The 19,332-nt window shown below is 38.2% G+C and overlaps 2 protein-coding genes across 4 annotated transcripts in view; one reads left to right on the top strand and one right to left on the bottom strand.

Moving 5' to 3' along the window:
- Positions 1-15,302, top strand: part of SMEK2 (SMEK homolog 2, suppressor of mek1 (Dictyostelium)) — a 68,344-nt gene extending 53,042 nt beyond the window's left edge. The window contains exons 9-16 of one of the 2 annotated variants that reach the window (XM_006880934.1): positions 1,115-1,217; positions 2,621-2,662; positions 3,335-3,493; positions 6,648-6,817; positions 8,584-8,723; positions 9,284-9,468; positions 10,778-10,980; positions 14,717-15,302. In XM_006880934.1, the coding sequence (XP_006880996.1) occupies positions 1,115-1,217; positions 2,621-2,662; positions 3,335-3,493; positions 6,648-6,817; positions 8,584-8,723; positions 9,284-9,468; positions 10,778-10,980; positions 14,717-14,812 (1,098 nt within the window). In that variant the 3' untranslated portion in view covers positions 14,813-15,302. The remainder of the gene's footprint in view (positions 1-1,114; positions 1,218-2,620; positions 2,663-3,334; positions 3,494-6,647; positions 6,818-8,583; positions 8,724-9,283; positions 9,469-10,777; positions 10,981-14,716) is intronic. The other variant, XM_006880935.1, reaches the window with a different exon arrangement.
- A 3,296-nt stretch (positions 15,303-18,598) lies between these two features.
- Positions 18,599-19,332, bottom strand: part of CCDC104 (coiled-coil domain containing 104) — a 35,024-nt gene continuing 34,290 nt past the window's right edge. For both annotated transcript variants that reach the window (XM_006880932.1, XM_006880933.1), the window contains 2 exons: positions 19,121-19,270; positions 18,599-18,700 (listed from right to left, as the gene is read on the bottom strand). In XM_006880932.1, coding sequence (XP_006880994.1) covers positions 18,599-18,700; positions 19,121-19,270 — 252 coding nt within the window. The remainder of the gene's footprint in view (positions 18,701-19,120; positions 19,271-19,332) is intronic.

Genomic DNA, 19,332 nt, shown 5'->3' with positions numbered 1-19,332 from the left:
TTAAGTATCTTACGCATAATTTCCTTGTGGCAAATCATTTGCAGCAAATACATGATCTGTTTCAATTAAAGTTTAGTAAAGTGTTGGGAAATGCCATTTATGACTATGTTCTTAAAACATAAATTCATTACTAGAAGGTTAATTCTAACAATTTCTACCAACCTTCTGGTCCTTTCTGAGGCTATAAATACGTAGGAGAGGAGATTGCCTGACTTGGAGCAGCTGATGAATTTGAACTATTTACTTTTAGATTGTTTTTGTTGGTTGTTGTTGAGTCAAGCATGACTCATAGCAAAGCTATGAACAAAAGACCTAAAGCCTTTGTATAACTACCATTGTTTCTCAAAGTTCATAGTTTCCAGAGGCATGTTGTTCAGGATGTAGCTGCCACTCCTGCTTCTAAAACTTTTAGATTAGAAGCACCAAAACATATTATACACCAGAGCTCCTTGTATATCCTTATGTTAGCTTCTAAGAATTTAATACGTGCTGATACCTTGAAAGAGTTCTAAGAAAGTCTTCCAAAATAATAGTGAGATGGGATGTTCTTATTTCATAAAATTCCCATTTAATAAGAGAATTTTTGTATTTTTTACATCATTTTAAAAAGTACGAGTTAAACCATATTTTACTATGGAAAATATTGTTGGAGAAAGATTTTAAAGTAACAGTGTAAAACTCAAAATGTTTTCATTTCAAGTGCACTGATAAATTGAATCACTGGTTTTCCAGTTGCGCATAGGTACTAAACTCACAGGTTGCCAAATTTTAAACGGTTGTGTTGCTGTCCCATCACTTGACTGGACCTTTTCCTCTGCCTTCTCAGAATTTTTTTTTGTCTTATGATTGCTTCTGTATTTCATTTCTTACAAAAAATACTTTTATTATTTCGTTGGTAAAACTTTTTCTGATGCAGTTTGAACTTTTTCTTGCTTTGATTTATACAGCTGATTTTCATTTCTCCAGAAATGAAATGGAGGTCAGGTTTAGTATTATATTGTTTCTTTCCCAGCACTTTAAAGTTTCTTTTGTTTGTATGTGATCTACACTATTTCCTAAAGATGTTAATTACAACTGTAACAACTCATTTTTTAAAAATTCTTTTATGTTTCAGAAAGCTGAGAAAAGCGAATTTCTAAATTTCTTCTACAACCATTGTATGCACGTCCTCACGGCACCACTGTTGGCTAATACTTCAGAAGACAAATGTGAAACAGGTAGGCTCTTACTTACATGTTTGGAAAGGTGAAAGAAGTGTTAGAACTAATATGCTGTTTACTTGTTGCTTTACATCAACTGACAAAGAAAACTACCTCTTAGAGTTTAACTGCAATTGATTTTTCCTTATTATTAAAGTATCTAGGGAAGAGAATGAGATAAAAGATACTGCAAAGAATATTATTACATGTTGCGGAAAGAGATTCCTCTCTAAATTGGTGGAATTGGTACCTAAAGAAATGAGGCAGAACAGTGTTTATATTAGAAAATCAGGGGAACTGTCATTTTGGAGAACAGTTTAGTAGCATACTAAAAGCCCTTTCCTTTTAGAACATGGACGTCAGAGATTCATTGAGTAGTAAAAAGTTTCTTTAAAAACACTTGACCTGGTCACTTGGGGGTCGCAGTGCTGACTTTAAGGCTACACCTCTGGCAGTTCAAATCCACCAGCAGTTCTTTGCGAAAAAGATGAGTAATCTCTTCCCATGGGATTTACAGTCTATGACATCCAGTGGAGGGTTAGCCGTGAATAGATTCTGACCCAAACAGCAATGAGTTTGAGAGTTTTTTAAATACCTTTATACAGATATGGTCAAATGATAATACATTTAGCAAGTAAGTTTTAATGTTTAGAGAATTCATGTTTTTTGTTAAAATCAGATGAAAATAGAGTGAAAACAAAGATATTTTTTAAGCAGTCTGAGTATAGAATCCTATTGGGTTCTTAATATTCCCCCCCTTGATTTTCTTAGTTAGGTGCATAATTTGTTCATTCTCTTGAGTTCTAAAACAGTTATCAGCCTGTAATGTTTAAATTTTGTAATCGTGTTACCAACCATAGCCACTGGGACTTTTGATAAGCAAACTGAGCCAATGAAATCTGAACTGGGGAGACTGTACTATAGTACACACAGCAACTCTGCATTTTCCCCCTCTATATACTGTGCTCTTTTTTATATCAGTGCATATTATTGCGTAGTCTTTGGTCATTGTGACAGCTGCATGGTGTACTGCTTCAGATGTATGGATAAGTTGTTTCTAGCTTATTACTGTTAATTGATAATATTCCAGTATATGTCTTTGTGCTGTTTTCTGCACAAGTGTGCTTGTATTTGCACTGAGCTATGTGCTTCTGAATAAAAACTTAATAGTATTAAGTTATGCTTAATTTGTTTAAAATAAAAATTCAAATAACCATCAGTTGCAATGTATATGCTAAGTTATCTTTACATATTCTATATTTACCACCTTATTTGGTAAAAGTTTCTTCTGAATGGTTATCATGAGGGTGAAAAGAGACAATGATTGAAGACTTCCTTTGTGTAGTTATCAAATGCTTGGTAGATAGGAAACTAGTACTCAAGTAGCTGATTTTTCCTTTTCTTTTCCCCCTTCCCATTAGATAATATAGTTGCATCTAACAAAAACAACACAATTTGTCCAGGTAAGTATAAACTCTATGTGTATACTTAGCATCCTGTGTTTTCTACCAGGCCTGTTCGAGGTCCACGATGACGGCCATTTATGTGCACAGAAATAGAATAAGTAATTCATGTCCTGATTTGGGAAAGTGAAAGCAGGTCTCTTAACCTTGTTAATCATTGTTTATAATATTTTTAAAATAAAATTTCGGAATTAAAAAACTTACTGCTGAGGAAAAATTGAGATACTGGCTTTGTTAACTAATTTAAAAATTGGTCTGCAGGAAATAAAAGTTTATTTTTATTTAATGTTGAAAAGATTTTTGAAATAATCAGAACTGTGTTTTATAGACATCCTTTTAAAAAGAATGCCAGTTTAATCTCATTAGCTTCATAGTTCCACAGAATACCTGTGATGTAATCTTTTTACTTAACACTATTGAATTTTTACACAAATAATATACTTTAAGATTATTAATTATAATTACTAGTACTTCTAGAGATACCTAGTGAAAAAGTAAAAATCTGTAGTCTTTTTAAATGACAGAAAAATGAGATCTAAGAGCCTGATTACTTTTGCTCTGAAATATAGGGATATGAGCTTTGCACACTTTAATTGTAATCGTTGGGTTTTTTTATGTAATTGTAATAGTAGTATTGTAATAGTTGTTTTTATGTGTTGACTTTCTTTGTAGATAATTACCAAACAGCACAGCTGCTTGCCTTAATTTTAGAGTTACTCACGTTTTGTGTGGAGCATCACACATATCACATAAAAAACTATATTATGAACAAAGACTTGCTAAGAAGAGTCTTGGTCTTGATGAATTCAAAGCACACTTTCTTGGCATTGTGTAAGTAAAAATTTAAGATTCTTGTAAAATGTTTCATGGAATAATGTTTTTACTAGAGATAAAAGCTAGTGTCTACTTTTAAAAAAATTTTTTAAGCAGTATGTATGATAAAAATATCATTAAGAAGTACTAAAATCTTCTTTTTACTGTTTTTATATTCATCTTATCAATCTTTAGATTGAGAAGTCTCCACCCCACATTTCGCTTATATTCGAATCTCATGAACTTTTTTGTCATTCAGTATGGTGTGTGGTAACATCATTTCATTGACAAAACCAGTCATGCTGCCTTCGGAGTCTGCTTTACCATGCTCTCACTTCATAGTAGGCCTTGAGATTGTTAGTTATGAGCCTTGCAGTGTTGTGTGAAGCATAAGCTGTTTATTGAATTTGCAGAATACCAGACCACTTGACTAATAATAAATAAATTTAATTCATTATGCACTTCTAATGTTGTTGTTTTGGGGGGGAACTATATTCTTCCCTGTCTTCATAATATTGTCTTCAATTAAAGATAATGAAAACTCTTTCCAAATGAAAAGCACCATGTGAATTTTTTTTTCCTTGCCAGAAGCATTATAATTCACATTATGCATTTGTTTTAACGTATATGCCCTTTTTTAACTGCACATATAATGAGTTGTGTACCAGCGCATCTGAACTGACCCATAGCTGACCTTCTGGCGGGTTTTCAGAGGCAGTTAATTGCATGGGACAAGATTGCCCATCCTTCTCCCGCAGAGCAGATGGTGGAGTTAAACTTTGTGCCTTCAGGATTATAGTGCAGCTTCTTACCAGTATGCTACCAGAGCTCTCTATAAGGGGTTATTGATTTGTTTCTAATTTTTCAAGACTTGACCATACTACACATTTTAGCCCCTCAGTGCTCTCGGTCAGCTTTTTTGATGGGGTTCGGTTTTTTCCCTAGAGATACTTGAGTCCCATTTTTCCGTGTGGCAAATCTGCAATTTGTTCTTCTTTCTCCAGTGGAGAGGTTACCACATTGTTTTCTGATACCTCTATAAGTGATACTGTAAAAAGTAGACCTAGTGCATAAATCTTCAAAATACTGGTTTATTTATTTCTGCAGAATAGATTTCCAGTAGTGTGCTTACCAGGGAACAGTATATACGTATTTTTTAATAGTAATCTTTAAAAATTTAATTTGACTTAAAGCTATCAGAGTACTTTCCCAAAAGATTGTTCTTCATATTTTGCTAGCATTTAACACCGCTGATTTTCAGAAGTCGTACTGATGTGATGAACATGAGTATGATACGCAGCTTTGTCCTGTCCTGTGTCATCTTTCCATGTGCTAATACTTTTTGCATTTATTTGTTGTGAATCAACTCTTAAATAGGTAATTATTTATTATCATAATAGTAATTTGTTATGGCTAAAAATATTTTCTTGTGTTATTTGTCCTTTTTCTTTGACTTACGGTACTATTTTTAATAGAGTGCTTTATGCTGACAACTATTTCTTTCTCTTTTATAAGTGGCGATTTCTGCTTCAGAAACTCGCCTGCATTTTTTTGTCTGTAATCTCTTAAAATTTCATTAATTCTTTTTTATACCTGTATGTCATTTCCTTTTTTACACTTCTGTGTGCAGTGCACCTAAAAATGGCTTTTGCATATCATACGATGTGAGAGTCTAGCTTTGTTTACTAAATAAGCTATATTCCTTTTTTAAAAAAAAATTATTTTATTCGTGTGTGTGTGTGTGTGTGTGTGTGTGTACCGTCAAATCGGATCTGACTGGTACAAGAGGAGATTTCCCCTCCTTTTCCAGCAGAGCATCTGGTGGATTTGAACCAAGTGCCTCTGAGATTGCAGTGCACTTCTTACCACTAGGCCACCAGAGATCCCTTAAAATACGCTATATTCTTATTACAAGTTCAAGTAGCATTTTTCTAATATAACACATGTAAATTATGTGCTTATTTCTGCATTGTCCACTTTACTAGATGAAATAAAATGGGAATATCTCAGATTGAGCTGCTAGAGAACCACCTCTGTTAGAAGGCTTTATATCTGGCTAATTCCTTCTCACTTCCACCATTTTCTTGGCTGTTCTTACCGTAGCCGTTATTTTATATAGTTCTTCCTTATCGGAATAATACTGTATTTTCCTATTAGTATTGGAAGTATTGATGTTCCCCTGATAGGTTTTTTCATGTCTTATTCGTTCATATTAATGTAGATATAACTGAAGCAGTCTTTCATTTTTGTGTATGTTGTCAGTAGTTTCTCATAGTGTTAATGTTGTATCTGTCGTTGTGTGTGCATGGTAGATGTTCTTCACCAGCAGTGTTAAAGGTGCCTTTCATTTTTGCCTTCGGCTCTGCGTGTCATTTCTATCTAAAGCACGGCAGCTCTTCACACATAGGCTTAATGTCTAAGTCTAGCACACCTTCCCACATTTGTTGAGTGTTATCATTAACATAATATTTGTACCTTTTGGGGCCTATTTCCACTCGTTCTTTCCTATCGGTTCCTGCCTCTGAGCTTTAGCACTAGGCACATGGTTTTTTAAATCTTGCTTATGTAGTTGATTGTTCTAAGGGGAGTTCATTGCTCCCTGGTGTTGTTCATGACCTTAGGTTGTTAATGTGTGTCGTGGAGTTGGAACCAACTCATAGCTGACCCTCAAGTAGGTTTTCAGAGTCTGTAAATCGCGTAACAGGAGACTACCCATCTTTCTTTGATAGAGAAGCTGGTAGATTTGAACTCAGCTGCCATAGCTCCCCACTTGCCTTGTAAGCCTTTGTATTGTTTGGCCACAAGTTGAGCATGGAGAATTTCTGTTCTGGACTTCAGAGATGACCAAAGGAGGGCCGGGAATCCCACTCGTATCTATCAGAGCAGTAAGCTCCAGCTTTCTAAAAATGACTTTCATTTAATTCCACCTTTTCCTTGCTCTTTGTCAGGAGTGAGTGCCACTCTTTTTGTATGTGTCACATTCTTTGGCACTCCTCTTGGTAATTAATGGCCAGCATTTATATTCTGTGAGTTTTGTGTATTTTTGTTGCAGAAGTTTTGCCTTTCTTATTTTATAAAACCCCATGCATTGCTTTAGGAGAGAACACTTAGGTAGCAATATGTAGTAAAAATATGAATTTACTATGTTTGCCTTCTCTTATTTTTTTGTTAGGTGCTCTTCGTTTTATGAGGCGGATAATTGGCCTTAAAGATGAATTTTATAATCGTTACATCACCAAGGGAAATCTTTTTGAGCCAGTTATAAATGCTCTTCTGGATAATGGAACGCGGTACAATCTATTGAATTCAGCAGTTGTTGAGTTATTTGAATTTATAAGAGTGGTAAGTTTCTATCTTGGGGTTCTTTGTAATGTATATATAAGTGATTCTTAATTCTTCTCTTCCTGGAATTGTTTCTATAGAATCTGTTTTCAATAAACGGAAATTTTAAGAATAAGTTATTCTTTCTACTCGTTATTTGGGTATAGTTAATAGTTAAGTGACATATTTTAAATGTCAAAATTCTGTTTAGTTGTCCCCCATGTTCTCTGTTTTATTTGGGCACGTGATTCAGGTTCATATTGGTGGATATGTGTAGACATTTTAGTCTAGGATTGTCGTTCATCTCTTAGGAAAAGATAGTTTTCTAATTTAGGGACAGTGACAGAAAAATGAATAGAAAAGTTTAAATACTTTGTGTTCCACATCAACACAAATTGCATGAAATAAAGTATGGAATCTTTGAGTTTCAAGGTGTAGAAACCAGGAAGTTTATATATTACTACTTGAGTTTGCCTTTATTTACAGATGAGGGAATTGAGACACCCAAAGTAATTAAATAAGGTATTTAAGAGCATCACTTTGATTAGTAGTAGAGTCACATGTACTAACTCAGCTTTGGGCAACATAGAGTGATCCAGAAGGAGCTCTTTGTGAATATCATGGATAAGAATGTGACGGCAGTAGACCCATTCCTGCACGTGTACTTGCTGGCTCCCCAGGAGGAGTGGCCAGTGAGTGTCAACTTAGAAAACACATGAAGTCAAAGTTAGAAATTCATTCTTCCATCTCCTTACCAAGTTTCTACTGATGACATGCTCTCCTCCTACTAAGATGTTTTGTCTGACTGTGTGGTTTTTCTAATAGTCACTTTGTGAGTCTTTAAAGCATGGAGATAGAATTCAACTATAAAATACAGTCAGAGAGACTAGTTGAATACAGGACGAGGTGTCAGAACGCTGCTCTTGTGAATCTGATTAACTTTTTCTACCTCTAAATGTTTGATAATGATGAAATGAATGCGTTTATAAACCCATGACCTTTTTTTCCTGAAAATAACTTGTTTAGTGGATAAGGATACATTAAATGTCAATTAGTTTGTCTTGTCTTTTGATTTTTTTTTATTCTTTGCCTATTTGATGAGATTTCTAATGGAACAGAACATGACTTAAAAAGGAGATTATGATACATAGTTTAAAGAAATGTCTTCTGTATGTAATACCTATAAATCATGAATTTTAATGTATTGATGGATTTGCAGTGATTTGTAGATTGGTTCACATAGAAGAATTTGAAGTTAATACTAAAAATAGATAGGTTACATAATTTACCAAACAGTATGTTATACAGGTTGGAAGTCAGTGCTTACTGAGATGAGGGCAGTCTTATTTTTATGACTTCAATGTGAAATCATTAAATATCACTTCCTGTTTTTTGGAGATAGACTCAAAGTATCTTCCCTAACCTACAGTATATTTTTGATCAGGGATTATAAAGCCTCTTGCACAAAATTATTATGAGGATCCGAGGAAATTTAATCTTAAAGTCCATTTTGGATTGTAAAGTACTGTGTAAATGTCAGATTAAACAAGACACAGATGAAATCTATTTCTTTTTTCAATGTTCTTCAGAGTTCCCCGAGAGGACACTCCTCCTTTTTCCATTTTCTGTGAAGCATGGCTTTTATGTTTTATACTTTAAAAAACTGAGATAATATTTTCAGAAGGTGATTTTTGAAGACATTTTTTAGAACAGCTTAAACATTACAAATATTTTTCCCCTAAAAAGCATTGCATTATATTTGAAATGTAAATTTTGTGCTTATACAGGAAGATATCAAGTCTCTCACTGCACATATAGTTGAAAACTTTTATAAGGCACTTGAATCGATTGAATATGTTCAGACATTCAAAGGATTGAAGACTAAATATGAGCAAGAGAAAGACAGACAAAATCAGAAACTCAACAGGTATTTTTACATATATTTTAATTAACGCTATAAAATCAATGGAGTTTACATTTTATAGGGATTTTCATTTTTATCACCTGTTCGTTGTGTAAAAAGCGTAGTTGTTTTCCCATCGCTCAATCCTTTACAGCCACAGATTGTAAATTAAAGGGGCCCTGGTCACATACTCGACTCTCTGTCAGCTCTGAGTCGCTTCTGACTCGAAGGTAGTGACAGACTGGGGTTTGTGTTTTGTTACTGGTTTTTTTGAGTGGCATCCTGGGTAAACTGTTGGGCTGCTAACTAAAACCTTGACAGCTTGAACCCCCAGCCACTCTGCAGGCAAAAGATGAGATAGTCTCTTCCCAGTCAGAGTGGGCGTCTCCAAAGCCTCGTGGAGGACTAGGATTGACAGAGGAGGAGTGAAACGGAGGTCCATTTGTATCGTGACTGAGCATTATGGCGTGAACTATACCTGGCTAAGAGGACTTGAGTGCCTCTGGGGCGTACAGACTCCCTCAGATTTAATCTGACTATGAACTTTAAATCAATTCTCAGTATTTGTGATATGTTTCTTACAGTGTACCATCTATATTACGTAGTAACAGATTCCGCAGAGATGCAAAAGCCTTGGAAGAGGATGAGGAAATGTGGTTTAACGAAGATGAGGAAGAGGAAGGGAAAGGAGTTGTGGCGCCAGTAGACAAATCCAAACCAGAAGACGACTTTCCCGACAGCTATGAAAAGTTTATGGAGACTAAGAAAGGTATTAAAGTACAACTGTTTTACAAATATGCAAGGGACTACTTTTTAACACTGCATCATGCCCTTTTACAATTACACACTTTCCCAAATCTGCTTGGAATTCTTAACATACTTAAAGTGTTTTTCTTTAAACTTGGCATTTTGTAATGCCGTATTCATAATTGCATTATCTACTTACACTTTTCCTCCTATCCATATTCTCTCTCTCTGTACTGAAATCTCTGGTATTATTAGACCTTATAGATCCATAGAAACTGACTTTGTTACTTTTTCAAGTAATTTAAAGTCTCATAAAGATAATGATACTTTAAAAAAAAAAAAGAAATAAAAATCTCCTGGCTATCAAGTGTACTTGTTTTATACAGCTAAGATAGATCTTACTGCTACTTTTCAAAATAAATAATCTCTCTTATTTCTGTGGCCTGAAGTACCTTAAGTATATCATAAGTGCTTTTTTATTAGTAAATTAAATTTAAAAGACAGAACTCTTTGTTGAACTTTATGTAGAGGGTGATTGTATTGTTTCCAACCTATTCTTTAGTCCTATAAATTCGATGTGCTTAAGCTTTATAGATCATCAGATAGTTTTTTTAAGATATTTTAAGAGGTAAGGAGGGATCAGGGGTAGGGTAGTGGATAAGGAGTTGGTCTGCCAAACCAAAGGCTTGCAGTTTGAGTCCACCAGCAGCTCTGACGTGAGCTTGTGCTTGAAGTGCTACATCCAGTTCTGGGTGGCACATTGTTTAGAATCCTACAGAAAAATAGTGATGGCAAGAGACCTAGCTAAAGGAGCCTGGAATAGTCACGGACTAAGTCAGCCACTTCCTAAACAACATGCCTCTGAAAGGATGATAGTTACAGAAAGGCTTTCAGATCTCTGTTCATAGAGTCACTGTGAGTCGTGCTCGACTTGACAGTCAACGAGAAGCAGACTGATGGGCCTGATTGTTGTCTTGAGGCATTTTAAATACTGTGTTGTGGGAAATGGTTCCATTAACAGAGTTTAGAAGTTTAGAGTGAGGAGTGAAAGCTGCCGGTGGGACAAGTGGTTCCAGACAAAGAGGAGTCAGCGAGCTGATGATCCGGTGATGTGAGGTTCCAGCACAGGTTTTGCTGGGTCAATCTTCAAGTCTCACCTTATTCTGAGATTTTTAAAGTTCGAGTTAATAGAGACTTGTCATTTCTGCTCTATTCTCTTAGGTTTGAGAAAGCAAAAGGAATATTTAATAAAATTTTAACAGTACCCTTTCCAGATGCCTTCTTAGAGCAATGTATATTGATAAATGTTCCAAATTTTTCTTTAACTGTAGCAAAGGAAAGTGAAGATAAAGAAAATCTTCCCAAAAGGACATCTTCTGGTGGCTTCAAATTCACTTTCTCTCACTCCACCAGTGCTGCTAACGGGACAAACGGCGCTAACAGTAAATCTGTAGCGGCTCCGACATCACCAGCAAGTTCTAATGGGGCCTCCTCCAAAGCGACAAGTTTGGCTGCATCAGTAACGGCCACCAAGGTAGGGGAAATGGCACTACAGACAACCTGTACTGGTTTGCTTTCATTTAGGTTTTAATATACAAAATTACTTCCTGTTGATTGAAGAACATTTAAGTGAAAAAAAAAGAAAAATTGCATGTCAGCATCTGAGAACATGACTACTGACATCCTCCTGATTTTTTCCTTCAGATCTCTGTGTTTCTATGCACACAGTTGAGCTCCTTGTATAAGTGAAGTTTTAAATCCCACATTTATTTATTATAAGCATTTTCCTCTAATGATAGAACCATAGAATTTCCTTTTCTTTGTATCATAATTTAGAAGCATTGCTCCCCTCTTCTGTGGAAGCATTGAGTCCAGTCATTGAGGTGACACTTGTGGTGGTGCAAGTTTTTCTAGGGTACATTAACTGGAACAATGTTTTCCCACATATTTTTATTTTTGCCACAAAATTTCTGTTATTCGTATTCCCGTAAGCAGTGAAAATCTTTCCCCTCAAAAAAGAGTAACTTAAAACGAAAAGACTTAAATATAGGACAACTGTTAGTCTCAGGATAGAAGAAAAAAGGTGGAGGAAGGGAAGTGCCCTCGTGGTGGGCAGACTGAAGGGCGCTTCTTGGTTAGTGCACAGGATGGAGGTCTGAGTTCAGTGTCCTAAGAACATGTAGGAGCCATGCATCTTACTGTAGTTAGGTAGCTGCTGACTAAATCTCAGAAATGAGATTTTCAGTAGGATCCTTCAGTGCAGCTGTTTAAAACACATTTTGTGCTTTTTACTATTGTTGTTTTTGCTAGAGGCCATCAAGTCAGCCATGACTTATATAGTGGCCTGTGAACTGGGACCCTTTCCCCATTTTGAGCTCTCCGCACCGGCTGGGACCTGCCCAGGCCGACTGATAGCCACTGTGTCCGTTCATCCTGTTGAGGATCTTCCTCTCTCTCATCTGCCACCTTTCCAAGCAGGTCTTTTTCCATAATTGGCCCCACTTGACAACATCCCCAAAGTATGTGAGACCCGAAGTCTCCCCATCCTTGCACTCTGGTTGCACTTCCTCTAAGAAAGACTTGTAGTTTTTGGCAGCCCAAGGAATATTCTGTACTCTTCTCCCACACAGAAGTTCAGACATCAGTGATTGTTCTGTCATCCTTACTCATTATCCGACTACCAGATACATAGGAAGCAATGGAAAATATTCTAGCTTGAATCAGGCACACCTTGGTCTTTAAATTGACCTCATTGCACTTTAGCATTTCGGAGAGGTCCTTCAGGGCAGATTTTCTCAATATAACACATCTTTTGATTTGTTGACTGCTACTACTGTGAGTGTTGACTATGAATCCAAGGAAAATTAATTTGTTGACTTCCATCTTTCACCATGTTGCCTGTTGGTCCCGTGGTGAGGGCTTTTGTTTTCTTGATGTTGAGATAACTGTAATCTGTATTGAAGGCTGTGTTTCTTTGATCTTCTGCAGCAAGTGTTTCAGGTCCTCTTTACTATTAGCAAGCAAAGTTTGTGTCATCTGAATAAGGCAGGTTGTTGATGAGTCTTCCTCTGATCCTGATGCCACATTCTGCTTCATATAGTCCAGCTTCTTGAATGATTCGCTCAGCATATAGATTGAAAAGGTACGGAGAAAAGATACAGCGCTGACACTTTTCCTGAGCAGCTTGACCTGTGTAGAAGTTTTGCATGAGCACAATGAAGTGTTCTGAGATTCCTATTCTTCGCCATAAGTTATACAAAATAGGGTGTTGCTCAAGGCTTATTTTTTACCTAGCAAATTTTCAAATTTTTTGTTGTTGTTGGAACAGTGTAGTGTACTATCATGATACAGTATTACATGTGTTGTGGAGTTGTTATATTTGCAGTCTAATCATGTGTTGTGGAGTTGTTATATTTGAAGTCTAATCTTGGCTTTGCCTTCTTCCAGATGTTTGACTTGAAGTTATTCAACCTCTCAGAGCCTTCTCCTCCTCTTAGATGGGTGTGAAACGTCACCCACTTTATAGGTTTGATGTGAAGTTTAAATTGTCTAATTTATGTAAAGAACTTGGGATACTACCTACCACCTTTTAAAAAAACGTGAGCTTTTTTTTTAAACAGTAGATGACTTTCAAAGTCAGCTACTACTGAGAGTACAGCTTGTTTAAAAAAAATCAGTCCTCTGTTCTTTTCTATTGTTGTTGAGTACCGTGTAGTTGGAACCGACCCATAGCTGACCCTCTGGCAGGTTTTCAGAGGCAGTAATCACACGGAAGGAGACTGCCCATCCTTCTCCCGCAGAGCAGCTGGAGGATTTGAACTGTGTGCCTCTGCGGTTGCGGCACGGGTTCTTGCTACTAGGCCACCAGAGGTAACATTAGGCTCTCCTAGCTGCGGCTCTTTCTCAGTGGTGCGTTAATACAGCTGTGGTCCTTTTCCAGCTTCAGACAGAATGTTTCATTTTGTTTTGATAAATGAAGATTTCCTTTTTCTTGTGTGTGCACCTTTTTTTTTTTTTTTAAATGTGTGTACTGTCAAATTGGATCTGACTGTGGTTCAGGAGGCGATTGTCCCTCCTTCCCCGGCAGAGCATCTGGTGGATTTGAACCGCGCACCTCTGGGATTGCAGTGCAGTTTCCTGCCACTAGGCCACCAGAGCTCGCCCACCTGACTATCTCTTAACCACATCCTCACCTCAGTCCTCCCCTCTTTCTCTGGCACATCTTTTGCTTAATACATTAATTTATAATTGTATACTTTAAACAGTAATTACTGAAATTTTTTGAGGAAAGACTTGTAAACAGAATTTTTTGTTGATTCAGATTTCCTTTTTCCCCCATTTGCTGCAGTAATTGTACCTCTTGTTAATTCTGTGTACCTCAGGCCAGCTTCTGCATCATCTGTATTTTGTACAGCTCTGTTCTCTGTGGACAGTCCCCATCCTAGTCCAATCCAGAATGACTGCACTCCAGACTTGCTGTTAGTATTGTTCTGCAGGTCTTGCCTCTGGTCATTTCTGTGTTGCCCCTGTGCAGTTAACCTGCCTCTGCAAACACATTCCCCCACCCCCCCATCAGCTGTGGGTCAGTACCGACTCCATGGTACAGCAGTGGGACATGTGAGGTTTCATGGCATCGGTTCATAATGAATGCAGACCTTTGCGGTGGACCTGTGCCATTTTCTGGGTGATATGTCTAAAATCTTAATAGAAGTTTCAAAGAGGAATTCATTTATTACTCAGAAAACCCAAGAAATCAAACTTGTCATCCAGCCCCACTCACAGTGAGCCTTGTAGGACAGAGAGAAATTCTCTGGGGTTCCCAAGACTAATCTCTACAGAGACTCACCACCATGTCCTCTCACGAGCAGCTGTCAAGACTTCTCAGCTCGCAGGTGGGCACTTAAGCCACTGTGCCACCACGGCTCCCTTGTCAAAAGAAGTCTAATTAAACTTTTTTTAAAAAGCAAGAGAAAAAACCATGATCTCTTTATTGATGAAACAGACATTTTGATGGATAAAGACAACTTGTGTGTATTGTTAAATGTATTATACACCAGGAACTGACAGCTGCCCCTCCAAGCTCTGAGGGAGAAAGATGAACAGTTTCCACCTGTGTGACTTACAGCCTCGGACACCTAGTGCAGGGTCAGCTAGGGGTCTATTCTGGCTTGACTGTAATGAATTTAACAGGGTAAGTTTTTAAGAGAATCTTTAAGTTTTATATGTTAATTAAAGAGTAATTCTGGTTGTTTCTTTTAATTACTCATTAGGGAAGTTTGGTTGGCCTAGTGGATTATCCAGATGATGAAGATGATGAGGAAGAAGAAGAAACATCTCCCAGGAAAAGACCTCGTCTTGGCTCCTAAAATCTTGACTCCGAGACCCTCAGCATGTGGTCTCCCTAAATGCTGCAACTGTTCAATGAGCTGAAGCCCTGGATCAGCAGCTTCCTCACTTGACCTACAACACACAAGGAGTAGCAAAAGACCCACCGTAATCAGCAAGGAGAGTTTAGTTCTGCATAAAACCAGGCTTGCCGGGAACTTGATTGCTTGCTAGTAATTGAGGTTGGCCTCTCCCGCTGTCCAAAAGTAAAAATGCATAAAGGTTAATAACCAGAACCTGGGAGGTAACTCCCGGCATGGAAAGTCTCAGGTTTGGTGACGGTTTCAGGGAGGGAAAAGGTTGATGGAACAATATGAATACAGGTTGCTCCAGGGGGTATCCAGTGTAGAAAATTGTAAAACTCAACATTACTTGTATAATGGTGCTGGCCATGTTCTTTAATCAGTTGCCTCTTTTTAATAGAAATTTTTATGGAAAACAAGTTCAACTACCGTAATTAATACAGTTAAGCCATTGGGACCATGTCTTCAAAGATTTAACAGAAATTTAGCCTTCGTGGTATATGGCAGGAAGCACACCCTGTATTACAGATGCATGCTGAGTCTTGGACACCAGAAATGTTCAGTGTGTATTTGGATGAAAACAAGCAAGGTCGATTCTGAATGGACAGTGTTCTGTTAGGTAACTTTGAAATTGGCACTTTTTGAGCAAATACATGGCAGGAATCCATAAAATAGTATTCTAGAAGGATAGTGTCCCTGGACACCTGGGTCGTAGGACGGATTTCCTTTCTTCCAGCCGCCTCCCAGAACCACAAGTGGCGGAAGAGACTTTGAAGTCATCTTCTGCTTTGCTGGTAAAGTCTCTGTTGAGAGCTGCAAGCACATTTTTAAAGAGTATATTACAAAACCTAACCTAAAAAGAATAGTTCTGAGTTAAGTGGCATTTACTAGCTGGAAGCCGCCTGGGACCAGGATGTGTCTGCAGCAGCGTGCGTCACAGGGGTGTTCGACAAGGGTGTAATTGGAAAGCATAAAAGCACATTCCATGTACGTAAGTGAACCTAAAATCATAAATTGAGGCAAACAGTTAAGAAGTTTTATTTTTAGAACAGCAAGTTACCTGTAAATATTTTAATGATAGTTTGCTCACCCGTGATCTGAGATCATGCAGAAGTGAGGAAAACAGAGTCCCCAAACTACAATTGAATGCATTGGGAATAAAAAGCTAAAACTGTAATTCTAGGTACCATCTTTAGATCACCCTTGTAATGTGTTAAGGGTCCATTTTTCCTGGAATAGCTTAAACTGAAGCAGTTTGCCCTGTTTTGGAGATTTTTGTAGTTAATTTTACTTTGGTCTATTGTTTGGAAAAGATGGGCTTTCTGTGTAGATATGAAGTATAGTTTTTCCATAAAACAGATGTTTATTTTGTATTAAAAATACCACTGTACTTGTTTTACACCATTTGTATACATGTGGTGATATTAATGCTAAAATGTAAAATTCAGGAATTAAAATGTGACCCTGTAATTCCATGATTGTTGCTTTTGTTTGGTTTGTTGTAAATATAAATTAACTTCATTTTGAGATCTTCCATTTTACCTTATCTTCTGAAAGCCAATAAAAATATTCTTCCTAGATATTTCTTCTATACCATTAGGGTGCCCACCAGACTGAAAGAATACTAAGTGAGGGTCACCCTGGAGCATGATCCTTGATCCTTAGAGAAGTTAGCTTCCCTGGGCCTGGCGGGGCATCAGAGTGCCATCATTCTCCTGGCTGATGAATGGAGAGGGTATTTATTTCACTTCATAAAGACACTCGAGCAAGATTGATAGAGTTACCACAGGAATACATTACTATCAGGCACTTCTTCTGAGTCTTTACCAATCTTTTTCTTGTCATCTGTGAGCCCAGGCCTAAAACAGTCCTCTATCGATTCCTGACTTTTCTTCTGTAACTTTAAATTCCGGTAGGAATTGTTATCTTTGTCTTAATGAAGAGTTTTGTTTTCCTTGCTGAGAAACTACACCATGAGCCGTTAATGTTTAAATCATCATAGGAAGCTTTTCTTTTGAGCTAGAGAATGTGAATGTTTTCTTGAATTGCAAGATACCCATTTTCATGGTACAAGAGTGTGTTTACCCACAATGTGGCAAGACTTACACCCTGCAGAGAACTATGAAGAGTCTAGGTTAGTTGCTTTTAAAAATTGCTACCCTCAGGCAGATCTGGGTTTTTATATCTTTAATTTATATCTTCACTCAGTGGAGCAAGCCACAGCCCACGGTTGTGTGCCGGAGGCCCTTTTAAAGTTTATCTGTAAACTGGATTCAATACAAAGACTATTTTTAATAAAAAGTTACATGAAAAAGATTTCTGTGTTTTGATCGCTAATGTCTCCTTTTGTCCATCAGTGATAGAAATGAACAAAATGATAAAGGGGGGTGGGGTCACAGGAAAGAGGTGGAGAGGATGGGTATTTAATGTTCTCTAAACAGAATGTGTGTGGATGGAAAACGAACATACCATGGAAATTTTCACTCAGATTTTTTCTACAGGCTGAAGTTTGGAAACGGACTGAGTTTTATTCAACTAATTTCGGTTGAAGACTCACCCATGATTGTAGATGGGATTTAGAATTTGAGCCTTGGGAGTCCCCTATAGCTAAAAGCGGGAGTGGGGGGTTGGGTTCGCAGTACCACCTCAGTCTTAAGTTACTTTTAAGGCCTACTCCAGGATCTGAAAAGATCCACTAACAAAGCAAGATGGCAGCCTTCCCCACTTCACCCTTTTATCAGTTTGAGTAAGTTTTTAGTAAAATTTGACAATTAACATCTCTGCATACACTGCCCAAGTCCTGTGCTCCCGCCCCCAGTGTCGACCCTGTGAATCAGTCACCTGTGGTGTTCGACTCAGATCACCTCATCCCAGAGCACCTACAACACTTGTCTACACAGCAGCTGCACATCTTTTATAAATGATAATGTTGGTGCTGTGGTCATTGCCTACTCTTCAGTGACTTCTCTCTGCACCTATTATAAAACCTACAATCCTTTGGTCCCCAGGAAGGCCCCACCTGTGTCGTAGGTCCTCTGCTGTTACGGGGCCTGAACACAAGTTTCTCTACCTACAGTAAGCTTGGTCACCCCTGCTTGAAGGACTCCTAACACTGGTCATAAAGTGTTCTGAAAGCTCCTTTAAGGCAGGGCTGTGTTGATCCAGGTCTAGCATCTACAAAGAAGCAGTAAGCTGTGTAAGGTCTGGCCGGGTCTAGCAGGGAGGCGCACTGCTAGGCCCAAAGCCAGGTCCTAGGGGCAGTTCAAATGGAATCCATGAGCAGCTTCAAAGAGATGGACAGTGGATGGTAGCTAGGAGTTAACCAAGGCTGAATCCATGTGTCACCAGCTCGGTTCTACATCAGCTCTTCAAGAGCCAACAGCAACCAGCATCTCTCTTCAACAGGAGCTCTAGTGGCTCAGTATTTAAGGACTGATGCACGGAGAGGTAAGCGGTAGGAACCATCAGCTGCTCTTAGGGAGAGCCGGGTGGTCAGTTGCTGGAAATGCCTGGGGGCAGTGTTCGGTCCTGGGGGTTGCTGTGTGGGCGCAACTGTTGGGGTTTTGGTATGGCCCGAATGAGCCATTTCTGCCATCACTCACCACTTGTACTATTTTAAAACAGTAGTACAATTAGCATTTACAAACTCAAGTATTTAAAACTGACAGGCTTGACTCAAGGATTAAATAATTTATTTTTAAGAAAATCTGAACCTCTCTCCTGCTAAATGGTTTCATAAAGCTGTCACTTGTTTATAACTTCTTCTTTAAGCTTCTCTGCAAGCAATCTCCTCTTTAGTAAGGTCTGCTTCTCCTCTGCTGTCATTTCTGGTTTCTCTGTCATTTCCTTTAGAAAAAGAGAAGACTTGAGTGTAAAATAGGCTCACCTGTTAATTTCTCAACATCCTGTCTCAATAAAAATGAGGGTATTGTCAGAAGATGAGTGTAAGCCAAACATCAACGAGGTGCCCCTAAGTCTACCTGGAAGTCTCCTGAGAAATCGCCTCTTGGGAGGTGGTGGCTGGGGGGAGGCGGTGGCTGGGGAAGTGGCACTGTTGACCCCTAATCACCCACAACACGCCGTCACGGGAGAGCTGTCATGTCTGCTCCCAGGAGCCCAGTCAACAGCGATCACACTGCATTGCAAGGACCTGGCACTTGCTGACACCAGCAGGATGGGTGAGACGAAAAGGTCGACCAGCAAGATGCATTACTGGTAACTCCCTTAACATATTTCTGATTCTGAGACAGACAGGTCCAGCCATACCTTTCCCTCCACGGCAGGTTTCTCTCTCGCCTCAATACTCTGTGTCTGCTTGGTCCTCAGATCCTTCCTCATGGACATCAGCTTGTCCCGCTTCTCCTTGAGATACTGTTCTCGCTGCCGCAGCTCTTCTGTTCCAAGTGCTGCTAAGTTCTAGAGCAAGCAAGGAAATGACTGACATTCAACTCAACGCAGTAAATGGCACAGATACTGTG

This window comes from Elephantulus edwardii, unplaced genomic scaffold (assembly GCF_000299155.1).
Source record: "Elephantulus edwardii isolate Elephantulus edwardi_28Jun2011 unplaced genomic scaffold, EleEdw1.0 scaffold00011, whole genome shotgun sequence".
Classification (NCBI taxonomy): Eukaryota; Metazoa; Chordata; class Mammalia; order Macroscelidea; family Macroscelididae; genus Elephantulus; species Elephantulus edwardii.
This window is presented reverse-complemented; position numbering and strand designations above follow the sequence as displayed.